The following is a 23,454-nucleotide window of genomic DNA, read 5'->3' on the forward strand; positions in this document are numbered from 1 at the left end:
AACTTTTCTCAGCTACAATGAGAAATCTCTCAAAGGGTAAAACCCCAAACTCTGACTCACTCAGGAATAAGGCAGTGTTTGCCTTAGTAAGACTTAGTTCGTGTCAGAGCAGCAGGCTTTCTCGCTTCCTTGCTCTCTGATAAGATTTTCCATAATACATCTCTCAGCAGCAGGCATTAACCAGTAAGATCCTAATCAGGGAAGAGTATATTGTCACACTGATTGTATAGATTGCATTGCTACAGTATGGATTGCATTGCATTGCTACAGTATCTGATACTTCTAAAGCACTGCTTGCTCAAGGATCTCATAACACCTTCTCAACAGTAAAGAATCTCTGCAAGCCACAGAATTCTGCTCTAATCTTTTTGCTCAGATTTTTTTTTTTGTTCCTAGGCTCATGCAAATTAAACATCAAACTCTACAGTTTTTCTTCCCAGAACTTTGGACAGGGAGGGGACTCTGATTTTGCTTTACTGATGAGAACTTGGGATACAGAGATTAAGAGATTTTTTTTTTCCCCTAAAAATATGTTGGGGTTCTTTAGAAAATACAGCAATTGAATGTGGAGTTTTTCCATCCTAGTCCAGTGACTGACCCATCGCTTCTTTTATAGGGTGAAAGGAAAGCCCGCAAGGTTTTTAATTGTGTGCTTTAAGCAAAAGGGCAGAAGGCAAGAGTGTTTGTGGCATGGAAAGGGCACAGTAAGGAGAATACATCTGGAGTAGGTGAAGAACAATCTGATTGAGGAAATTAAATTAGGAACAAATTACTCCATTTTTTTTCTTAATTGGGGGATGAATGCTGTAACAAGCTTAGTTTCTATACCCAGTTCCTCCTTCAGGCATCTCTTCTGACCTATGCCAGCAGCAGGTACCAGTGCCCCCTCTCAATGTATGATGCATATCTGCCTGTCATAGGAATAGACTTCTCCTGTCCCTGTCACATCAGATGCCTGTGCCCAACCCTTCTCCTTCCCTGCCCCGCCACCCACATTCCTGAACTCCTGTTTCCTGTTGGCAGGCTCATGCCCATGGCAGAGTCATGGCCAAGAAGGAGGCATTGGGCATGCTGATTTAGGGGGAAGTTATACCAGATAAATAGGAAGTTTTCTGTAGCAGAGAAGGCAGTGAGCACAAACAGGAGTGGAGACAGACAGTCCAAAATGAAGGTAATCCACAAGCTATTCTTTCCCTGCAGGATGGGACTACTTGAGCCTGGGGGAGTAGGATCCCTTCCTCTCACTGCTGCCCAGTGTGCTGCTAAGCTGTTTCCTCTTTGAGTTGGCTCTAGGATGGGCTTCTTAGGGGAGTTAAGACAAAAAATCCCAACCAAGAGTGAAATAAACTAAAAATATACTATGGGAAGGATTTAACAGGCTGTCAGGAAGGTGGATTTGTTTCTAAGGCACTTCACGTTTTGGTACTGTTAATAAGAAATGAAAGCAAAGACTTGACCAGAATGAGGGCAACAGGCATTTTTCCAATTTGAGGGGTCTGAAGCTCCCAGATGAATTCTCCCTGCTGCCCCTCGTGTCTCCATTCCAGAGTATGACACTTCTCTTTCAGGAGAAACACCATGCTGAGTGAGCTGAGTTTCTCACAGAGCTCCTTCTACAGACATTGTGATCATTTGCTTAGGCCAAAGTTTACATCAGAATTGTCTCTGCTCTTTTCAGTTCTAGTGGAATAGGTATTCTTTCTCAGAGGAGACAACAGTGCTGATTGATTATCAGTGCTTATACACCTCAGTAATGTAAAGTCTTTGCAGAAACATCACAGTTAATATGTAAGAGTGAGATGATAACAGATTTCTAACCATGAACCAAACATCAGGAAATGGAGAGTGGAATGTGGTTTTGAATAGTTATTTTAAAACAGGGAATCTAGTTTCATGACATAATTACTTGGAATTTTTCAGCATCTCAAGTACCATTTTCTAAACTCAAAATTATCTGCACTCAGCATTGTCATGCCCAGTCCAAGATCCTTTTGCTGTATTTAATTGTTTATGCTTATATTATTGACTGCTGAAATAAAGCCCAAACATGACATTTTCATTGCAAGTACAGAAACTTAGTGTGAACTAATAGTCCTTGAATTTCATTTAGCACAGTTTTGTTTAAAGCACTCATCCATTTAACTGGGCAAAATCACTTAATAACCGAATGCTTGGAGCCACTGAATTATAGAACTGTTACACCTTTGCCAGTTCGTAGCAGTATGCCATTACTCACATAAAATATATATGGTTTACAATAGGAAAGAAACACCTAACACTACCTTTCTTCATATTAACTTCTCCAGCTTTCTGGCACACATATAATGTTTTGCCTCATTTGTCAGCTGTCTCAGCATTCATGTTTAAGTAAATGCGAAGAATTTCTATACTGTGAATCAGTACGATGACAAGACTGGATTGCATAGTTTAAGTTTGTGGAATGAACCAAATGATTACGATCAAGAAATCTAATTACTGAGTCATCAAATATTCAAGATGCCAAAAACTACATGAGGCAGAGTACAAATAGTCTACTCAAGTTTGACATAAGATTCAGAATTTGATTTAAAGGCTTTTTCTTTTCTTTTTTAAAAAAGCCCTGTGTTACACCATCCTTTGCCAAAGTCAATACCAAGTGCAGCAGTCAATTTTCCCAAATGGTTCGCTAAGACATTTAAATAGTTTGACAAAATTATCTAATTCACTTGAAAATGTTCTAACGAAATCTGACTTCATTACCAAATGTATTTATACTGGCTTTATACAGGATGGAGAGTATTTTTTCAAATTCTAGTATGAAGTGTATGCTAGACCAAAAAATTTTACTTATATTGATATTAATTAAACTAAAAGTGTGTGACTGAGAAATATTTTGCCATCCAGAAAGTGGGCTTGTCATGATTCAGGTTTAAATATATATTTATTTTTTATTTCAGGTAGCAAAGGTTTGTTTTAGCATTTCTTGTAGCATATGCCATGTATGTCTAACTCGGTTTCATTTTGCCCATTGCAAAAATAGTCTATTTTGATTTGTGGCAGAATGAAGACAGAAAAACAGCTTTTAGTATTAAATCTTAGGTCAATGTTGCACTTGGCTTTCTTTCTACTATTTTTTTAGCTGTTATTATCTAAGTCATCTAAAAATGTACTTAGTTTCATTTGTAAACTATCTCTGTAAATTCCAGTTTAGAATATTTAGTTTGATAAATTATCAGCTTAAATGAAACTGATATGACTAAAGTTAAGTGAGTTTGAGTGGTGGCACCAAGTTAGGGATTTGCACCAATTTAGCTTAATGACCTAACAAGGTCACTTTGTAGGATGTGAACACGGTCCCTCTATATGTGACTCTGAGGCCCTCTGTCACTTGTGTCACCCATAACAAACAGCACTTATGTTCTCAGAAGAAGCTGGGGGTACTGACAAATAATAACTTTATTGGGAAGGTGATGTGTCTCCAAGGGAAAGGAAAGTGAAACTATTTTTTTATATTCCTGTGGTAATTTAGGTCATTTCTGCTCTGTAAACACAACAGTAAATGAAGAACTAGTGGGATTAAGACATCTGTGATGTCCATAGGTGATGATTAATGAGAACTCTGAATCCAACCTTGTGAGCCTTTAATATAAAGGATTAAGTAATCAAGGTTAGAGGAAGGAGCTTACACAACTCTCTTTTGCCCGGGCTTCTCACCAGCTAACTGCAACCAGTTCAAACTATGTTCCAGACCCCCCTGAAGAGCCACTTACCCATACCAAAATCACAAGAAACAGGACTTAAAAACAATCAAGTGAAAAGAGACATTTTAATCAGGCTGCTTAAACATCAGAATTTTTGTTTGCTTGCTTCTTAGCACCTGTTAATTCAAATAGCACAGAAATACTTAAATGTAAAGAGTTCTCTGTTAAAAATTTAGTCCTTCATTTCTCTTTACATAAAGTAACACAAGGTACACAGAGCCTCCCTTCTTGCTCAACCAGGGAACACCAGATTTGAAATTCCTGATATTTTTAAGGTTGAAACCAAATATGCAGATTAAAATCTTGTGTGGTAGATTTGTATGTGTACGGCTACCATGTTATACTTTGGCAATAAGAGACTGTAAGCCAGCTCCTACCCATGTTTCAGCCCTGTTACATACATTGCCAGGACCCTGTCAGGTGCCTCCATTTCAAAGAAGAATCTGGGCCAGCCCCCCTACCTGCTCTCAGTGAGCTCGGAGAAAGCACCCTCCAACAACCCCACATCTCTGCTCTGTGGGACTGGTTTTGGCTTCAGCTTTGCTGGTAGATGATGATGGCATATGAAGGGTCTGGTGGGTGCTTGCTCATCAGATGGGACCAGACTCAAATTGTGACTGTAAGAGTTTCACTGTTGTTTGCAAGCAGCTGGTTTTCTGGAGCATGGGTCTTTCTAGGATAAGATTTAAGAAATCGCCCCCAAACAAGTAAAAGAAATGAGGGAGATTCATTTTGATACATTATGTTATCTCCTTGAACTGCCAGAATCCAGGCCAGGTAGGAAAATACCTTTGTGTACCTAATTCTCATTACTTTAAGAGACAATTAGGTGTCTTAACTACTTATGTCTAATTTTTATTAATCTTTAAGTTTGTGAACTCACATAAATAAATTGATTAGGAACTGGCATGTTGCTAGAATCCTTATAGGAAACAAACTTTTACTCTCTAGAAGTACTCTGGAGAGCTAAATACCTACACAGTTTTTATAACAGTTCCTAGGACCAAGGAGATACATCACTCATTCATTGTGGATTCCACTGGAGAATACTCTTCATTTATAATAGAATACACAAGTCAGTGTTTTAGTCTTTCTTTCAAAAGCACTAAAACCAATAACAAGAAACAGATATCTCTGACAGCTGAAAACATTTTCAATGGAGGAAGCCAAGAACCCATCATAATTTATCTCAGTGTTATGGATCTGAGCACGCAAAAGGGGCATCAGTACATCTGTCCAAAGAAAGAACAATGTACAGGTGCGGAGCTGAGGTTCATGTAACAAAGAAAATCAGTAATTAAAAGCATCTGGTTTCAAATCCCAAGTCATTTATCTCATTGTAGAAAATGTGATCAGAATTCATTTATAATCATGTCCAGATAGGCTTATACAGTTTTCCCCCCCCTTAAAGCAAAATTAGCATTAGCATAGGCTTAGTTCAACAATACATGGTTAAGAATAACTTAGTGCTTGATCATGGGGTAAAATATTGTTTGGCCAGCAGCAGAAATAGGTGGGCATGTATTTCATTTCTGTTTCTAAAAGGGCTGGATTGACATTCATTAGAGAGCCTTCATCAAGTGCATCTCATAGTAAGCCTATGTTGCCTGCCCAGAAGTGACACTGTAACAAAACTATCTTAGCGTAAGAAATAAGAGAGTTACAGAAGGTGGGAGGTTAAAGGAGTTGGTCAGAGTAACCTAGAAAGCATTTAAGAAGGATTCAACTACTGGTCTTCTGCATTATATTAATGATTTTAGCCATTACTGGTTTTATCTCTAGTTAAATTTACACTTAACATCTGTACAGCTGATTGTTTTTCTGTTCCTTTTTTTTAAATTTTGTTTTGCTTTTTAAGCAAAACTTCTGCAGTTAGGTGTAAACCATATATGCCAAACACAATAATTTATCATGGTATAACAAATGATTAAGTTACCTTAACATCTCCCACGATTGGGTATAGTGCCTTTTAGACTGTAAACTTGAAGAAAGCAGACATCAGCTACCTGTACAGAATCTACCTGCACCTGGAAGCATCTTGCTGCATACTTGCAGGGAATAATGATCTTAAATGACTATAATAAGAGAGATCCGTCAAGCATGCAGTACGTGCCAGATAATATTGAATAGACAATATCTGTGTTTGATTGCATATCTTTGTAACTGACTTCCGGGCAACCACTTGAACCTATGGCAGTGCTCTTTATTTAAATAAGTTTTGATACTTCTTTGACCACATTAGTAAGGATTTTTTTCACTTTTGAAATATATTTTCCTGCTAGATTGTTAGCAAGAGTAAGTTTTCAAATTTCCCTTATGTGTAGCAGCTTCCCCTGTAGTGGTTCAGCAGCTTAATTTCAAAGACTATTCAACATTATTCTAAATAAAAACATCTTTTAGATGAGCACAGTTCCCATAATGATCGCTATGATTAACTGCTCTGCAGAAATTGCACATTATCGGGTCAGAACAATTGTAGAGATACTCATTTAACATAGAAAAAAACGTGTTTGTGTTTATGTGTGAGTTTGTATAGGTAATGACATGCATTACAAAATACAGAGTTATGTTTTACACCCAACTGAGACTTGCATATGTATTTGTTAGAAGAGATTGTGAGTATTTCAATAAGTCACTCTGTACCTGAAGAGATAGGCCCACACAGAAAGCTTTTGAGTGTACCAGAAAAGATATCACTGTTACTGGTATTATTAAAAATATTCTAAAGCAATTAAATGACCTAAGACTCTTCAGTCACATTAAAGGTCCCATGGATAGTGTTCTCCATAATGTTTACGAAGTCCCCTCTTACTCATTATAACTAGCTCCTGCACTCATTGTACGGGCAATTGACGCTGCTCAGAGTGCGGGTGGGTGAAGATGCAGAACTGGATTCAAGCAATCCAAGTGTCGTGGTTTAACCCCAGCCAGCAGCTAAGCACCACGCAGCTGCTTGCTCACTCCCCCCCTCAACCTGGTGGGATGCGGAAGAGAATAAAAGAAAAGTAAAACTCGTGGGTTGAGATAAGAACAGTTTAATAGAACAGAAAAGAAGAAACTAATAATGATAATAATAACAATAATAAAATTACAGTAATAATAATAAAAAGATTGGAATATACAAAACAAGTGATGCACAATGCAATTGCTGACCACTCGCTGACTGATGCCCAGTTAGTTCCCGAGCAGCGATCCCCCACCCCAGGCCAACTCCCTCCCTCCAGTTTATATGCTGGGCATGACATCACATGGTATGGAATATCCCTTTGGCCAGTTTGGGTCAGCTGCCCTGGCTGTGTCCCCTCCCAACTTCTTGTGCCCCTCCAGCCTTCTTGCTGGCTGGGCATGAGAAGCTAAAAAATCCTTGACTTAGTCTAAACACTACTTAGCAACAACTGAAAACATCAGTGTGTTATCAACATTCTTCTCATACTAAATCCAAAACACAATGCTATACCAGCTACCAGAAAGAAAATTAACTCTATCCCAGCCAAAACCAGGACACCAAGGCAGTATTGTGAATGAAAAATAGTATCTTGTATTTATCTAGAAGCTAGGAAAAGGCTGACATTGCCTCAGTCATACTTTAAAGATGTTACACACAGAGGTATGTCACACGCTGCATTAGTAGCAGAGCCAGGAATACAGCCCAAGTCTCTTAACAGCAGCCACCTTCTCAAGCTGACAACAAGCACACCGAGAAGAGAGAAAAACAGAAACACAGTGTCGTATCTTGCAGTCACAGAGCAGAGACTGAGGCCTTGTAAGAAGGGCAGTGTGTCACAGCCCAGTAACTTGTTTGCTCGTTGTTTATAGAAAAGGGTAATAAAACGCAATGATGCCCAGCAAGGTGATCTGCATTGAAGGATTTATTATATATCAGGGAGAGCGGGGGGAAGAGGAGAAGGGGAGAAAGAGGGAGAGAAGGAAAAGATTCCTTGCATTCCAGAAACGTAGCCAGAGGCACCTGGCAGTGATTAGTGCAAAGGTTCACCAAACTTCAGATAGAGTCCGTCTTAAAAAAAAAAAAAAAGTGAACGGTATAACTGTTTCCTGAGCATGTGCTGACAGAAATTCCCGTAGGGCAAGACCCAGAACAGAAACACGTGGCAAGAGATTGGGCGCTATCCAGAGACCAGATTAGCAGAGCTTTACACATCATTTTTAATATTATGGGAAGAGATGAAAATCAGTGTTAACTTTTTTTTTCCACTAAAAAAAAAAATCTCCTGGTCCTGGAACTGAATTGGACTTTCTCACAATATAAGTAACTATAATGCCTGGGGGAGAGATTTTATGAATGAAATGGTTGGCATGCTGGATTTTATGGTAGAACCTGGTTTCATGGAAAATCTCAGGTTTTGTAACTAGCTGCAATACTGTACGAGTCACTTAAGATAAAACATGGAGCTTCTTTGCTTTGTGCTTCTTACTCTGGTGCTTTATTATATACTTTTCTTCATATTAATATGACTTAAACATAATTCTCAAAGTCAAGATTGTTTGATATGGCGATATGCTGTGCATGAGAACTGTATTACAGAATGTTCTTATAACCCAAAATATACAAAAAATTATTTGAGATAAAGGACAGATGTTTTTCAGTCTGGACTTGGTCCTGTTTCCACTGAACTCAATGGGATATGGGTTGAGGTTCTTTGTCTAGCTGAGGAATCTGCCAATCAAGCCATCACATCACACAAAAAAAAAAGACCCAGACAGTTTTCATATTGGAAACATCCCTATTTTAGATATTTCTATTTTGCGGTTACACTTTGTTCCCACTTACTATTCAAGAATCTTAGTTTGAATATATTTTCATTATTTTTCAATTTTCAATTCCATTCAATATTTTCTAATTAAGTACACTGTGTGTAGTTTTTGGCAGTCAGGAGATGATCAACTAGATCATGAAAAAGCTCATGTTAAACCAGCTCAAAATCTGGCTTTACAATTTTTTACTCTGTGTTAATTTGTCCAGAAACTGTTAGTGAACAAAGACTGGCTAAAGCAAAGTGTAAATCTGTTTCTTACTCAGACTAAGTACTGTGGATGAATATAGAAAACATACATCTAGACATCTTGACAGAAAGCTCAGAAAAATCAATGGTGATATGTATTTTGTGGTTCTTTATGTTGCAGTAATATTGGAACAAGACACTTGGTGTGCATTGTGAAAATACACAAATTCTTATACACCACTGCCTACATTGGGAGGCTGAAAGCGAGGGCAGGATAAATAATTCTAAAACATACTTGTAGCCTATTAGATGTCTTTTCTATAGTTCGCTGCTAGCTCATGGCATACCTAGATAGTTCCCTCACATAGGCCTTACTTACAGTTTAATATGAACTTTCACCATCCAAAATATATTGTTAAAACACAATCACAAGAAAATTTATGTGAAAGTCTTACTGGGATTTCTGTTTGTGATTCCTAAAGGTATGCACTTTATTAAATGAGAGAGAAGACAGATTAATATCTTTGATGTTTTGACTTAATTTTCTTTTTTAAAAAATCCTTCTGTTAAAATGAAGATTTCTGAGTATTCCCATTGATGTGAGTGACATGCTTTGCAGTAGAGGTGAAGAATTGGCTCGTTGTCCAACACTTGATTTAATGACGCTTCATGGGTAGTATCCCACCTGACTTCAACAGCTTCCCTTAGGAAGGGCTGTGAAGCTGAGTATTTTAAGACAGTGTTTAGCATGGTGCAGCAATGTGCGCAGTATCATAGACAACGTATGTTACTGAGTTAGGATCATTTCTTCCAATAGTTTTCTGTTGGTTGTGTGGATGAAGGTATTACATGAACAAGATTTTTCTGATTAGTCCTTTTACTTAATTGTCTACTGATGCTTCCTCAGGAGAGGAATGCATTAGCTCTGCAATTCCACCTGAAATCATAGGTCCCTCAAGACTAGTATTATGTCTTCAGCGCCATCCTACAGATGGTGCTTCAAAGGGCATTTGAAAAAAACCCGCAATACCTGGTCAATTGTATGAAGTTGTATGATGAGTGAAGAGAGAGAATTCCTCTCTGCATCCTTGGGTGATCAGTTTACATCCTGAAGCACAAGATTTGATTACCCCTCACTTAGCATGGAAATGTTGGTTTTGGCCATTAAATTATTCAGTCCCTTTTTAAAAAACTAGGTATTTTGTTTGATTCTGTGATTTCCTGTGGCTATGAATGCCACAGGCCAGGGCATGCTGTGTGAGCAAAATGTTCCTTTTGTTTTAAGCTGACCTGCTTCTCTCTGTGGTGCATGCCCTGTGCTTCTGTGTCTTGGACAGGGTGGAGAGGAGGCTGGCTTCTCCACTGCACCCTTGTAATCTGAAAAACTGCATTTTAAATTCTCTTCTTTCAGTGGCATGCTTCTAGTTTTAGCAGTTTTACTTTGTAAGAAAACCCTGTCTTAGTATTCTAGTATATCTTCAGCTGTTTTTAACTCCTACAATAACTTAATACATCAAAACTGAACTGGTTTTACCACTGTGTAATATATGGTCATTAATAAGTAGATTCTTACTGCATCCAACTGTGTAGTTCCCCTTCTGTTATTATCACTGCTCAAGAAAGTTGCACATTATTCCTGCAGTGCTGCTGTTCCCAAAAGATACTGTAAGTTCAAAACCAGTCAACATGTGTAAGGAATGTAGACTCCTCTGGTGCATGCCTCTCTGTATGGATTCAGAGAGGGCTTGCTAGTAACTTCATTGGTGTCTGTAGCAGATAACGGCTAGGAATAAGGTAAATGCATGGTTAACAGGTTACCTTTCACATAAGGGACACAGGGTTTCTGATAATGGAGTAGTAAAAGCCTGACAGTGGGTTAATTTGTTGTTTGAGTTACTAAGTGTTTTACCATCAAGCATCCTTGTAAGACAGAGTAGATTCTAGCAACAGTCAGACTATATCAGCAGTGCAAGCAATCTGTAAGAACAATTGATTCTTCTTAGCTTTGTCACAAGATTAGGGACCTAGCAAAAAGATTTATGCTCCTAAGCAGAAATATTCCGTATAGCCAGGAGCCCTCAAATTTAAAGAATTAAGAAAGGATAAGGACTTTTTTTACATGTGTAAGAGTATTTATTTATATCTCTCTCCCTATAGCTATATATAGGCAGAGATATATATTAAAAGGCCCCAAAAGGACCTGCAAATTTACTGAATTATACAAGTTACAATTAAGGTGAAATATATGGTATATATTTATTATTAATATCCAAACCAAAGCAAGCTGTGAGTATTAACAGGAAATGTCCAGGCTATTAGTTATTGAAACATATATGCCTGAGCTACTGCCTGGGAATTTTTAATGTATCCAGCTGAGCTGCTGGTGTAAGTAGTTTAGTGTTTGTTCTTCCACATAGAAGGCATCTCCTTTTAAACTCTTTTCTGTTGCTAATGCATTATCTATTTAACTTGTATCAGGAATGATTCCTCCTCTCTTTTAACAACCCGAGTATCACAGCAACCTAATTAGTAGGCAAATATTCAGGAGAGAATTAAAAACACGGCACTGGGAACTGGACAGTTAGCTGATGAAAAAACTCTCCTTGAGCGTGCCAGAGCACATTCACACGTGCATACACACACACAAAGTAATATTTTAGGGACCAGCTCGAGCTGTAGGCATTGTGATGAATATTTTAAGGAGACAAATCCCCATGTTGGCCACTTGTGCTAATATAGCCAGACTTTTCTGCTGAGCAAAGCTCTTTCCTAGCTAAAAACTCTGCCTTAACTTATGGGAAACATGTTAAGTTCCCTGTTTGGGAGAGACTGAGCAGAACGCAGTAGATTTTACGGTGACCTGCTCAACTGTATGAAAATCTCTTCATGCAGAGGAGGTAGCAATGGGCAAGTGTTACACAGAGCTTTCAGAGTTTCAGCTCAGGTTCCTGTGCTACAGCAAGTTCCTAGGATACTGGCTGCACGCAGACAGCTATGTTTGCTGAGCTCCAGCACCGTGGCAGCAGTGCCGAGCGGGAGCAGCAAGCTGGCAGCTCACCCAGCTGGAGCAGGGCCCCGCACACCTCCGCACACCTCCGCACCCCTCCTGCCTCGCATGGGGAATCTCACCTGCTCTTAACCACTCATTTCAAAGGCTTCGAGGCACAAACGCTGTCACAACCATTGAGCTCACACACAGGAAAAGCAGGAATGCAAAAGAGCATGAATGGGGAGAAGCACTGCTTTAAAAATAACAGTAAAAACTGTTAAATTCTTCTCACATGGTTAAGATTTAAATAGCCTCTGGGAGCAGTTAAACTGAGTAGGGAAGCTGGGATTTTCAGTATTCCCACAGCTGGACACCTTAAATGTACCATTTTTGTTTGACATGTAACATACTTGCATAGAATTTAAAAATGCGATTACTGGACCATCCTAACAAAGCACTCAACAGAGAGCAGCCCGGCAGGCCTCTATGGGGTGCTACATTTCCCAGCAGTAGCTAGGACAAGACATTTCACGAGAAGGCAGCGGAAACCCAACACAGGCAGTTGCAGAGTACTCGCTCACCAGAAGTATTTTCCTCCCTCATTCAGAGTGGTTTCTGGCTCATCCAGGGCTTGGAGTTTTTAGTACATCTTTTGTTTCTCTTTTAAATGTGTGTGTGGTCATTATCCATATAAATGTCACTATCATGATCTCTTTTAGCTATTATCTTTCCAATGAAAACAACTGCAATCTTTTTAATCTCCTTTCAGATAGGAGCATTTCCAGGCTTCTAATAGCATTTCTGGCATGTCGAGGACAATGTCTCCATGTGTGCTGTTTGAAGGGGCTGGTGACTATTTTGTAATTTGTGGTTGTGCTTTGCCGGCACTCTCTTGCAGCCTCAGAAGAGACTGTAGCAAAGGCTTTTCTGTAGGACCCAGCAGATAAGGTCGGCCCCATCTTCATGCAATAGCTCACCACAGACACGCATTTGAGAGCATTTGCAGAAGATACAACTTGTAGCTGGGCTGCACAACAGCTCGTTTGTGTTAAACTATTTCTCTGCTGAGACCTTTGAGGAAAAACTACAGCCACATGGGAGCTGACCTTAGCGTTTAGCTGCTTCTTAGCAAATAAACTCGTTATTTTCCCCAAGCATCTGCTCTTCAGCAGTTGACTCCAGCGAGCATTTTCTGTCTCTGACCTGAAGAGGGCACAGGTAGCCTCTGCATTCCCCGTATCCCTTTTCAGCACCTCTGCAGCCCCAGGCCTTTACCCTGGGGTATGGCAAGGGCCGTACCAGCTCTCTTGGGATGCACTTAAAACAAAAAACAGATCAGACTTTTTTTTCTTTGCATGTTGGCTCTTAAAGTTCGACTTTAGTCCTTTAGTCCTTTTACATATTGCTGGTCATCGCTTATTGGGAGGGTATTATCCAAATCATAAAAAATTTATTTTCCAGTTCTTACATATTTGGCTTGAAAATATCCCTGCCTTCACCCATTTAACAATACTGGTTTAATTCTTCAGTTTAGTTTGGGGGTATTAAGAGTCTCTGTGGTTTGTATTATATGTCTTATTTTCCTGCTTTGGGAGATGGAATTATTTCAGCATAGGATGGGCTTTGACTGGTTGATTTATTTAAGCCCCTTTTAATAGAGTGTCACTGTGACAGCTTTTGGCAGTGTTCCTCTGCCTCTCATGTTAAATGTGATTAAGCTGTTGTCACCATTAATTCACAGTTCATCTATATTTACCTCTTGAATGCTCCCATGTAGTGCTTCGCCCTAAGTCAAGCATAGCCTCGCTCCCCAAATTTAATCCTAACTGCTCCAAGAAGCAGTCATGTAAACTAGTGAGGAACTGCTATTGCAAATCATGGTTTATGGTGTTTGAACAGCTTGTGCAGTGGTGAAGGAAGACACTAGTGAGAGATGTAGTTTGGTTTTTAGTTGATGCTTTGTACGCCTGCAACGGTTTGTGCTCAATATTTTTTTTTCCAGCTAGGTCACGTGGATTATAACCTGCAGGGCTATTTTTATTTCTACACCTCAGGACCTGTAGCTGTGAAGTTTCAGCAGGGCGGCTCTCAAACAGACAGCTGGCTTTTCTAGTGTCTGAAGGTTCTAGTGCTGCTCAGAGAGCTGCTTCTTATGTTTAGCAAAAGCTCCAGAGGCAGCAGAGTGTAAATGGTGAACATACAGTCCACCCACCCCGCACATTTGACAGTGTAACACTGGGCTGTGGAGCAAAAGGCCATTTGTCACAGCTACCATAGAAGGGTAAAAGATCCAGCATATACCTATTCACACATTTAAAGAGTTAGTTTAATGCCGCTCTAAAAGAGGCTTGTATGTGAATGGCCAGGTTTTTGGTCCCATCTTCTGCACCATGTTATCTTTCTGGCTGTAAATGGCCAAAAGACAGGTCTCTGGCAAAAGGTTCATCCCTTCCGGGCCAGCTGCTGTACCACCCCTTGCTGGGATGGTTGCGCTGTGGCAGGGAGGAAGCACTGAAGCCTCTCTGCTCCACTGGTGGCCGAGGATGCCCGGGGACTTCATGGAAGTGGGTTGGTGAGGTTCTTCCTCAGCTGCTCCACCTCCTTGTGGGAGTGTTGGGTCAGGGTCCATTCCTGGAGTGGGGCTGCCCCAGTGCTCCTGTGCTGGCCCGAGTCCCAGACATCTGGGGGGTATTTTCCATCTCTCAGGTAGAACTACTTCTCAGTCTTACACTGAGTGGTGCCACCACAAGCAAACACTTACGCAGGCTTTTTCTTTGAAAGGACGGTACCATCTGTTGCAGTTAAAGCTGTATTTCTAAGTCTAAAAAATCCTACTTGAGGAATAACTGAAACTAATGCTTTTCTTTATCTTGGCTGCAACTTGGGTGTAAAGCTTTACTCCATTAGAGCTACGAAGGCACTTAAACAATTTACTTGCATTTACTCTAACTACATTTTCCACTTCTGTTTGCTGGACATGTATCTCAGCTCACGAAATTTTAAATTAAAACTGAGCTGTGTTTAAGTTGCTTACTGAGGAGTGGTGTCATTTTGATCCTGCCATTATGGCTAGTACAGGAAGTTAGTGTAAAGGAACAGAAATCCTTTTCTAACTTCCTTTCCTCTTAATGAGTACCTGAAAGGAGCACTGCATTGTTATCTTTTTTTTACAATATAATTTCTACCTGCAAAATAAACATTTCTATAGTTTGGCCATTATGGAAATAGGGCCTTTCAAGTATTTCATTTTCCCATATTGTGATGTGATATGTGAAGTTTTTCTGTATTTTCTTTTTCTAGGCTTGCTCCCAACATAATCTCTCCACTTGTCAGCCCCCTGAAAGCATTAGTTCCACCTTCCCTATTGCAGAAACACGGCTCGCCATCATCACACAGCCAGTCACCAAATGGGCAGCAATTTTCTGGAATACCAAATAAACCATACGCTCAATTTCAAAACCAGTCTGTACAGCAGGGATCTCAAGGTAACTTTTCCCTCCATTTTTTTTTTTTGTTTGTTTTGTTTTTTTTTTAACTTTCCTAATTCGTAGTTAGGGAGAAAGAATTAAAGAATTTATTTCAGTTTTTGCATTTTCAGCCAATACTGTCTTATGAAGGGACTGCCAGCATTTCAATGGGAACTCCAATTCTTAAAGTGGCTTAACATACATACAGAGCAAAATTTTCAGACCAGTTCATGCTGTAATATATGATCATAATGGGGAAGGCTATCAGAATAGCAGATTTATTGCCTTTATTCAGGTTTTTCTCTAGTTGGCTACTACCTATGCACCTCATCTGACTGGTCATCCAGCCTTCTGTCAGCTTGGAGAGAGTGACCATACCAAAGCAAGAGCCATCTAGTCCCAAAATACACAGGCTGAAGCACACACACCTTGGCAATGTCCTGCTCAGTCCGCTGATAGTGATGCGCTAGACGTGAATTTAGATAAAGAAAAATTATTTTCCTATTTGTTATTTGGAAGACTGGCACCTGTATTATTTTATATAATAATATGCGAAGGCAGTCTGTACAACTATAGAGTGCCAGTGTGATTTGAGGACAGGAGTGGGAGAAACTAAGCAGCTGTCCCATTGCTTAATTTAAAACATTTTTTGTTCTGAATTACTCAGCCTTTTTAATTGGGAGCTTAGTTACCTATTCCAGAGTTCTGCTGTGGGAACTAATTAATGTTTCTGCAATTTTTGAGGTATAAATTAGCAAGAGGTATTATTATCACAGATTCTTCCAGTAACAGGAGCTTGCATATTTAAGAAATATGTTATATAATCCAGATGGTATGCTACTTAAGTGTGGTAAATATTCATGATAAAGAAGTGTGCAGGACATCTGTCTGGTTGCAAGTATAACCAAGCATATAAGTTTATACAGGCAGATAACCAGCTTTTTGAAACTCGTTTCACAGCTGTACTGTCATTTGTATAAGGTCATTTTTGGCTGGCAAAGTATCACATGTGATCAATTTACCAGTGGGCAAAATAATAGGAGGTTTGCTTTCGCTCAATATATACTAAGGCTAGGTCTGAAACACAGGAGCTGAACACAAACCCAGTGAGCAATTCACAGCTGTAATGGGGTTCAGTATCCCAACAGTTCCCTCTGCCCTTCATTCTCTGAGGAGTATTTTTGCTCTTTGGTTGGACTGACTTAGTCTGAAAAGTTAAAGCGTATTATATTAAATGATTTGTGCTGAAGGAAAAACTAACTCAACCTGATGCTCAACAGATTATTCAATTTAAAAAGATTAACTCTGTAAGGCAAAAGTGGCAGATTTATGATAGCATATAATGATATATGATTATGTTACTATAATGAGCTAAATAACTACAAACCACAAGAGGAAAGTTTAACAGCTCATTACTATGGCAGAAACAAATGCATAGACAGAACAAGTTTTGAACCACTTAAATAAATTGACTTTATTCCTTAAGAAAACCACATTTCCTTTTGAATGAATTGTTGCTTTCTAAGTGTTATGTCGTGTGGTTTTGAAAAAGCAATAATTTTCCACTTTGGCCAAATGTTGAAGTATTATTATAAATTCATTATGGAAATGGTCATTCAAAAATCAATTTTGATTAGCAGCCTCTGAAATCAATTGATCTGTAACCTGTACTTAGCTGTACTTGCTCTACATCTTTTTTGCACCTCAGTTCATTAATAGCACGTTTTTCTAATGGAATCTGTAGTAATTTGGGAGTTTTGAATTTTTGCCGAAAAAAGGAGCACTATGTAAGTCTACCTGTAGAACTAGGCATCTGTATAGAAGCATATAAACATTGTGGATCTGAAATTTTTAGAAGACAGCAAGCTTCGTCAAGCTGGTAGCAGAAATATTGATAATGAAAGAATAAGCTGACATTATTTATATGTTTAAGCCTAGTCGTAGTAAGATCACATGGAAATTATTACATGCTGAAAGAATTTGGCAGGGAATAGGATCCTGTAGTTATTTATACCTGACATGATTTCTTGTCACAGATTTTATGGAATTTGAAAAGCTGAGAATTATTTGCACATACATGTAAATGACATGACATAACAAGATGGCATTTAATAGGCATATTCCAATTATTTGCTCATTACATCATTCATTTTAAAGCTGCTTGAAGTTTTCTAGGCCATGCCTTAGAGAAACAGAGGCAGCCAGAGCAGTGTGTGAAGTGGCTAACTGCAGCTTTTCGGTCACAAATTATTTCAAAGCAAAATTTTAACTAAATGTTATGTTTGGAACTCAGTTTATTCCTTTATTAACTGTTATATTTCTACATCTACTGTACATAAAACATTTAATAGTGATCATTTAAACTGACAGGACATTTAGTAAATTCTTCACTTGAAAATTAACCTCAGAAAATTTTTGATTTAAATCAAAACTGAAGGAAAACCTGAAATCCATGTGGAAAAAAAAATATTGGTGAAACACTTGTTGCCAAGTTGGTACTACACTTTTGCTCTCCTAGAAGCAGGGATGTTTGCGCCAGACAAGCCTTCTTGCTTACTTCATATTTTAACCACTGAAGGGAGTCTTTTTTTAAGAACTTGTAAAAAATGCTCCATGTTTAGTTTACTCTAATCAACCATATGTGGCTGTTAATTGAACCACTGGTTACAGGATTTTAATTATATCTTAATTCCTAATACTTTCTGTGTAAAGCATTTCAAAAAATCTAAAGGAACCATAACTAAATGGCATGAACCAAAAGCACCTTTGTTTCACGCTGCACATTTTAAAAATGTGTAAATGCAGTAAAGCTTTGACTTGTATTGCATATGCAAATCAAACATTGTATTGCCTGCAAGCAACAAGTTTCATTTCCTGTGGTTGTGTAAAATGAATGAAACCTTATCTGGCAAGAGCACCCGTTGTTACAAAAGTCCTTGTGGTTGCTTTAACTCACATGGCCTTTCCATCTCTTGTCTAATTACTTCGGTTTTCGGGAACACTTAGCATTTAAACAAGCTGGCAGTTTTCCCTTTTTAATAGTATAAAAGATGCATGAGGCTCAGATCCTCTGGAACAGACTGACTGGCCTCTTGAGCCATGCCAGGCTACTGAAGGCCATCAGCAAGAGCCAGCCTACCTGGTACCACAAGAAACTCTCCAATTGTGCCTCTGAAGCAGCGGGTGGGAGTATAGAAAGTATATAAAAAGTCAAGGAAAAAATCTTACTGACATAGCAACTCACTGATGCTGCAGTTCTTCAACCTGCAGCTGTGCAGCCACTCCAAGACTCATTTCCACTTTCCGAGATTAACATTCAGCTGGCTACATTTTGAAATACAGCTTTTAATACTGCAAGCACAATTCTTCCTACCCAAGTGTTGTTTCATGCCCAGTTTAAGTGCAGGGAACATCACCAAATTCTTCTATGCATCCTAGTAGTGGAACTGCAGGTCAGGTTCACCAGCTGCAGCTGCAGTTCTTTAGTGTTTCAGATGTAAGGCCAAAGTCCTCCTGAATAAACAGCTGCCACTGACACTCCCCATGAAACCTCCATGCAGTCATGTAAGAGGTTATTCTGAAGATGAGTCACGTAAGCACACAGAAGAGAAATAAAAATGCCTGCTGACAGCTTTCCAACCAGGCAGTGAACTGTCTGGTGTAAGATCCCTGCATAAGGGATAAGCCAGGCACTGTCTAACTCAGTCATCTTCTCAGTGCTCTTGTCTGTGCAAGAGCTGTCTTGAGCGTCTACCTCTTTCTCACCTTTTGCAATTGCAAAAGCTGTCGGGAGTCTCTGTCTTTCTCCTTCACCTTTCATCCTGAACGAAGCCGCTACCTGCCTCCTCCCATAGCCATCCCTGTGCCTTTTTCCACACGCACAGAATGCCTTCCATAAAGCCTCTGTCCCTTTCTTGCAGGGTCTCACTGTCTCATCATTTCTATGAAGCTAATGAAAAAGGAAGTAAGCTTTCATTCTACTGCTCAGGTCAGAAGGGTTAGAAGTCCCAGTTTTCACGTCATGGTTTGTTTTACCTGACCAGTGTTCCTGCTGCAACCTTTCCCTTCCTCGCTCTGTCTTTTTTCTTTAGTTTGCTACCTGCATTTATCACATCTGCAAGCGCATTGGAACAGGAATGGTGTATTTCTCTGTATTTTCTTTGGGAAGCATTTAGCACAAATTTTGTCCCAGTGAATACAACAGTGCAGTAACACTGGTATTTTCTTACATCGTGTCTCTTCATTGGATAGTTCCTGTAAGACTTTTTGCACTGCCTTTTCCGATTATCACACAGTGATGCTGAGGGATAGATACTGCAGTCCAAAGGAGAATTTGATTGCTTATGGCAGTTCTTTTCCAGACTTCTGATTCTGAGGCAGTTCTCCGCTACAGGTATTTTTTCCTGAGCAGCTAGACAGTGTAACTTAAAACACTTCAAAAGAAACCTTTACCCATAGGTCTTGAGAAAACCCTGGATCCAACTAGTTTCAATCCAGTTCTGTCATGCTTGGCTGTTCTCTGATTTTCTAAGCCACTGTGCCAGTCCTGTAGATCATAAAGATATTTAATTGATTTAACAAAGGCAAGCCTGGGAGCATGACGAAAGGGCAGCAATTACAGAGACAGAGAAAATACACGTCATGCCTTCCCTAGAAGTGGTGTGTATAGCAGACATTCTGGAAAAGGTTCATTTTTTTTCTCTAGCAATGTATATAAGTGCTCTTTGCAATCCAGTTGGCTCATCTGAAGCCAAGTGTCCCATTTTTTTTCACTGCTCATCTCAAAAGGATATATTTTTAGAAGGCTTACAGCAGGGAGTTCGTGTTTTGTAAACAGAAAAGTCAGGATAATTATCAAAAGCCAATCAATAAAACACTGTACCTAAAACCACATCAAAAGGTGGCTTTGCTACCTCTCATAAGAGCTCTTTGGTTTTTTGAGCCAGACTCTCCACGCAGTAAATAGAGGTGGCTGTCTATTTATTTCCAGGAAGGACATGCATCATTTAATACTCAACTTTCCAAATTTCTGGGCCTTCTTCTACATAGCAGCAAATATGAACAGCTTTGGTACAGTGTGCATAGTGTCTTTATCTAATATAGTCATCCATTAGTAAGTACTTCACCAATCATGGATATCAACAATTTAGGTATTTTGTGGTGGAGGATTATAGGTTCTCAAGAAATGAATCATCTAATCCTTGCAGATTCTGCCAAAACACATATTAAACTGTGAAACTGCAGACCAAATCTTTCACCACTCGATGAGTTCATTGCATTTCTACTTAAGAATTGCCTCACTTAGCCTTACTTATTACCACCTTAGAAAACATGACCAGAATGAACAGACAGACCCTGAGCTTTGCCTGATACTATCTACTTGGTCAAACTTTGGTAGTAAAGGGAAAATGTAGTAAAAGACAGATCTTTCTCAACAGGAAAAAGCTTATATACTGCATGATTTGTAAGGCACAAATTCCACCCTATACAGCACCCAGGTGCTCTGGTGATAAGCACAGGTATTTCATTTCCAAACAAACAGACTGAATAGCTGCACAACTGGCCTAGCAAGTTGCCTTCCACTGGTGAGTGGAGCTGTGCTGACTTCTATCAGCTGAAGATCTGGTTGTGTCTGTGTTTGACTGAACTACCTGGAGCTTTTACAGTAGTTCCTTAGGAAATGTTTCAGTCTGAGGGAAGAAAGACAACAGTTCCATATTTTTTCTGGCAATTAGAGGAAAATCCTGATGGCACATTCTACTAAACTTGAAGCCTGACTTGGTTGACTTCAGTCGCATATAAGGGAAGGAGCATCATTTCAGAAGGGACTTTCAGAGAAGGTAGGAAAAGGGATAGTTAATATGAATGTGCAGTTAATGTGCGATGGATGTGGAATCAGGAAGAGGTTATTGAGGCAGGAGGAAGGAAGAGAATTAAATCAGGCCATGGTTGATACAAATATAGCAGCATGCTTTGAGGTCATCCTTATGGGAGCAAATAACATTTTCTTTTAGGGTGTTGGCACAAACTTGTAAGTTGTAAAATTCCTTCCTCAGCAATTCATTTGTCCTTTACTGTTAAATTACTTGTTTTGTTGTGTACAAATCATTCACAGCTTCTGCTGGCAAAACCCAAACTGCTGGTCCACTGGTAATAGGATATTTTAAAAAAAAGCAGGACATAAGAAATGTAGGATATGTGGGGGACAACAGTCAAACATGCCCCAAAAGCAGAATGACTGAGGCAGCCAGAGACCATACAGATTTATCTTGGCACTTTTCATAAGCAAGAAGAGCCTCTAGCTGAACTCAAAGTCTTCACCTGACATCTGTCTGGAGTCAGTCCTGCACCTCTAGTTAATTTTACTTGCAGACTGTGGCCCCCTGTGTTCAGTGAAAGGGGTTTCATTTGAAGTAAGAGCAGTCTGAGAAAGGAGAGGCTTATGATACTCTTAAAGGTATTTCGAATAGATAGCGCAGTCTCCAGCAGTGCATAATGCACACTGGATGGGAAAAGACTTTACTCAACTGAAAACAAAGCTGTGCTATTCATTTACATATTGCATTATTGTATTTAAATGAAAAGTAATTCATTATAGACACATTCCATTAGGAGGTGAGCATCCTGGACCTGATCCAGTGGAGTACTTACTACTTAGCTTTGAACACAAGTGGGCTATTGACTGTGTTCAGCTGATCTATTGCTTGAAATGAAGCACATCCTTGAGATTTTTGCTTGATGGGGATCACAGTCCACAGCACCTTGTGGGACCGAGTCTGATGTAGCTTTTATATTATTACGCCTTATAGAATAGCATGATCATTTTTCCATAGTTAAAACTGAGGAACTGAAAACCCCCACAATAGTAATGAAATACTGTGACAGAAATGGAGCTAATACCATTGCAGTAGTGTTAAAATGTGTGTGCAATATCTGTTTTCAGGTTACCAAGGCAGCTTTCACTCAATACAAAACTGTTTCCATTATGGAGACTGCTACAGAACAATGGACCAGTCTGTCACCAGTGATGTGCTCACAGGGGAATCCCATTGCTTTAATCCTCTGAGACAGAATGGCTATCACATACTCAATGCACCTTTAGCTTCAACAGGTAATTTATTCCACCTATAAAGAATTACCCATATGATATTTTTAGCAGGAGGGGAAAAGAACACATTTTATAGTAAATGTTATTACAAAAATATGTTTGCATAAAAAACTCAGTCACTGAAATACATTTGCATCTATAAAAATCCCAGATGGAAAGCAAATTTGTTTTCTTTAAGGCTCCTGTATTTGACTGATGGACAAATTCTCCTTTTGTTCTGCTGGAGATGTCATAGGCAACACACACCTTCAGGAGAGCTGACAAACAAGACACTTCTCACATATTATTGTGTGGGCTATGCATTGTACATCTCCTCAGGCAGGCTCTTATAATCAGATCAAAGTAAAGAAGATAGTTAACACAACTCTGAAGAAAACAGCAGCAGCAGGGACTTCCTGTCCATCTAAGAATAAAAGGATGGCTTTGTTTTGCAATACTGATGTTTACAAAATGGAAAGGCACTGCTTGGATAAATTCACCTAAAAATATTAAGTAGTTTCTTTTTGTTCAGGAGTTCCTTTGTGTTTGTGCTGTTGCACATTCATGGCAATTGTATTTTCCTGTTTAGCTACATACTTGCATAATGTAGAATTTGCAACAAGTTATTATAGCTAGATTACTGTAATACTTCAATATTTAAGTATTCATTTTTATAAAGCATTTTTTTCTACTTTTAAAACCACAATTAAGAATTGACAGAATTACTGAAATCAAACAAAATGTGAGTATTGTCAGAGCCATGAAACACTACCATTTACTGCAACATTTGCTTACATATCTTCAAGAAATTTTTCATGTCTGAATTCAGGAGAGCATCTCAGTTAAGGACGATACTGGAAACATATGTTTAAATGCTTTTTGAAATGGGGCCTGAGTCAGACCACAAAATTAGAGTTGACTTTCCTGTTTGTTTTGTATTAAAGGAGACTCTGTTCAGAGAGAGCATGCATGCATTTGTCTGGTGTTCCATACTAGAAAGTGTATGCATCAGTAACGAACACAAGGGAAAAGTTTAAGATGAAGTTTCAACTTCAGCTTTGAATTCTTTTGTGTTATTCATAAGTTTGATGTTACTAAAACATAGTTTTTTCATGTTAACATCAAATTTCAAGTTTAGATTGACAGCCTGCAATATTTAAAGAACAGACTAAATAAACTTTCCAAACGAAATTGTAAGAGCAAAGAATAA

At 39.0% G+C, this 23,454-nt stretch overlaps 1 protein-coding gene across 9 annotated transcripts in view; it reads left to right on the forward strand.

The window, feature by feature from the left end:
* GLIS1 (GLIS family zinc finger 1) overlaps positions 1–23,454 on the forward strand; it is a 208,247-nt gene that overhangs the window by 181,593 nt on the left and 3,200 nt on the right. For all 9 annotated transcript variants that reach the window (XM_069788702.1, XM_069788701.1, XM_069788698.1 and 6 more), the window contains 2 exons: positions 14,991–15,175; positions 22,101–22,268. In XM_069788702.1, the coding sequence (XP_069644803.1) occupies positions 14,991–15,175; positions 22,101–22,268 (353 nt within the window). The remainder of the gene's footprint in view (positions 1–14,990; positions 15,176–22,100; positions 22,269–23,454) is intronic.

Source organism: Haliaeetus albicilla, chromosome 8 (genome assembly GCF_947461875.1).
Source record: "Haliaeetus albicilla chromosome 8, bHalAlb1.1, whole genome shotgun sequence".
Taxonomy (NCBI): domain Eukaryota; kingdom Metazoa; phylum Chordata; class Aves; order Accipitriformes; family Accipitridae; genus Haliaeetus; species Haliaeetus albicilla.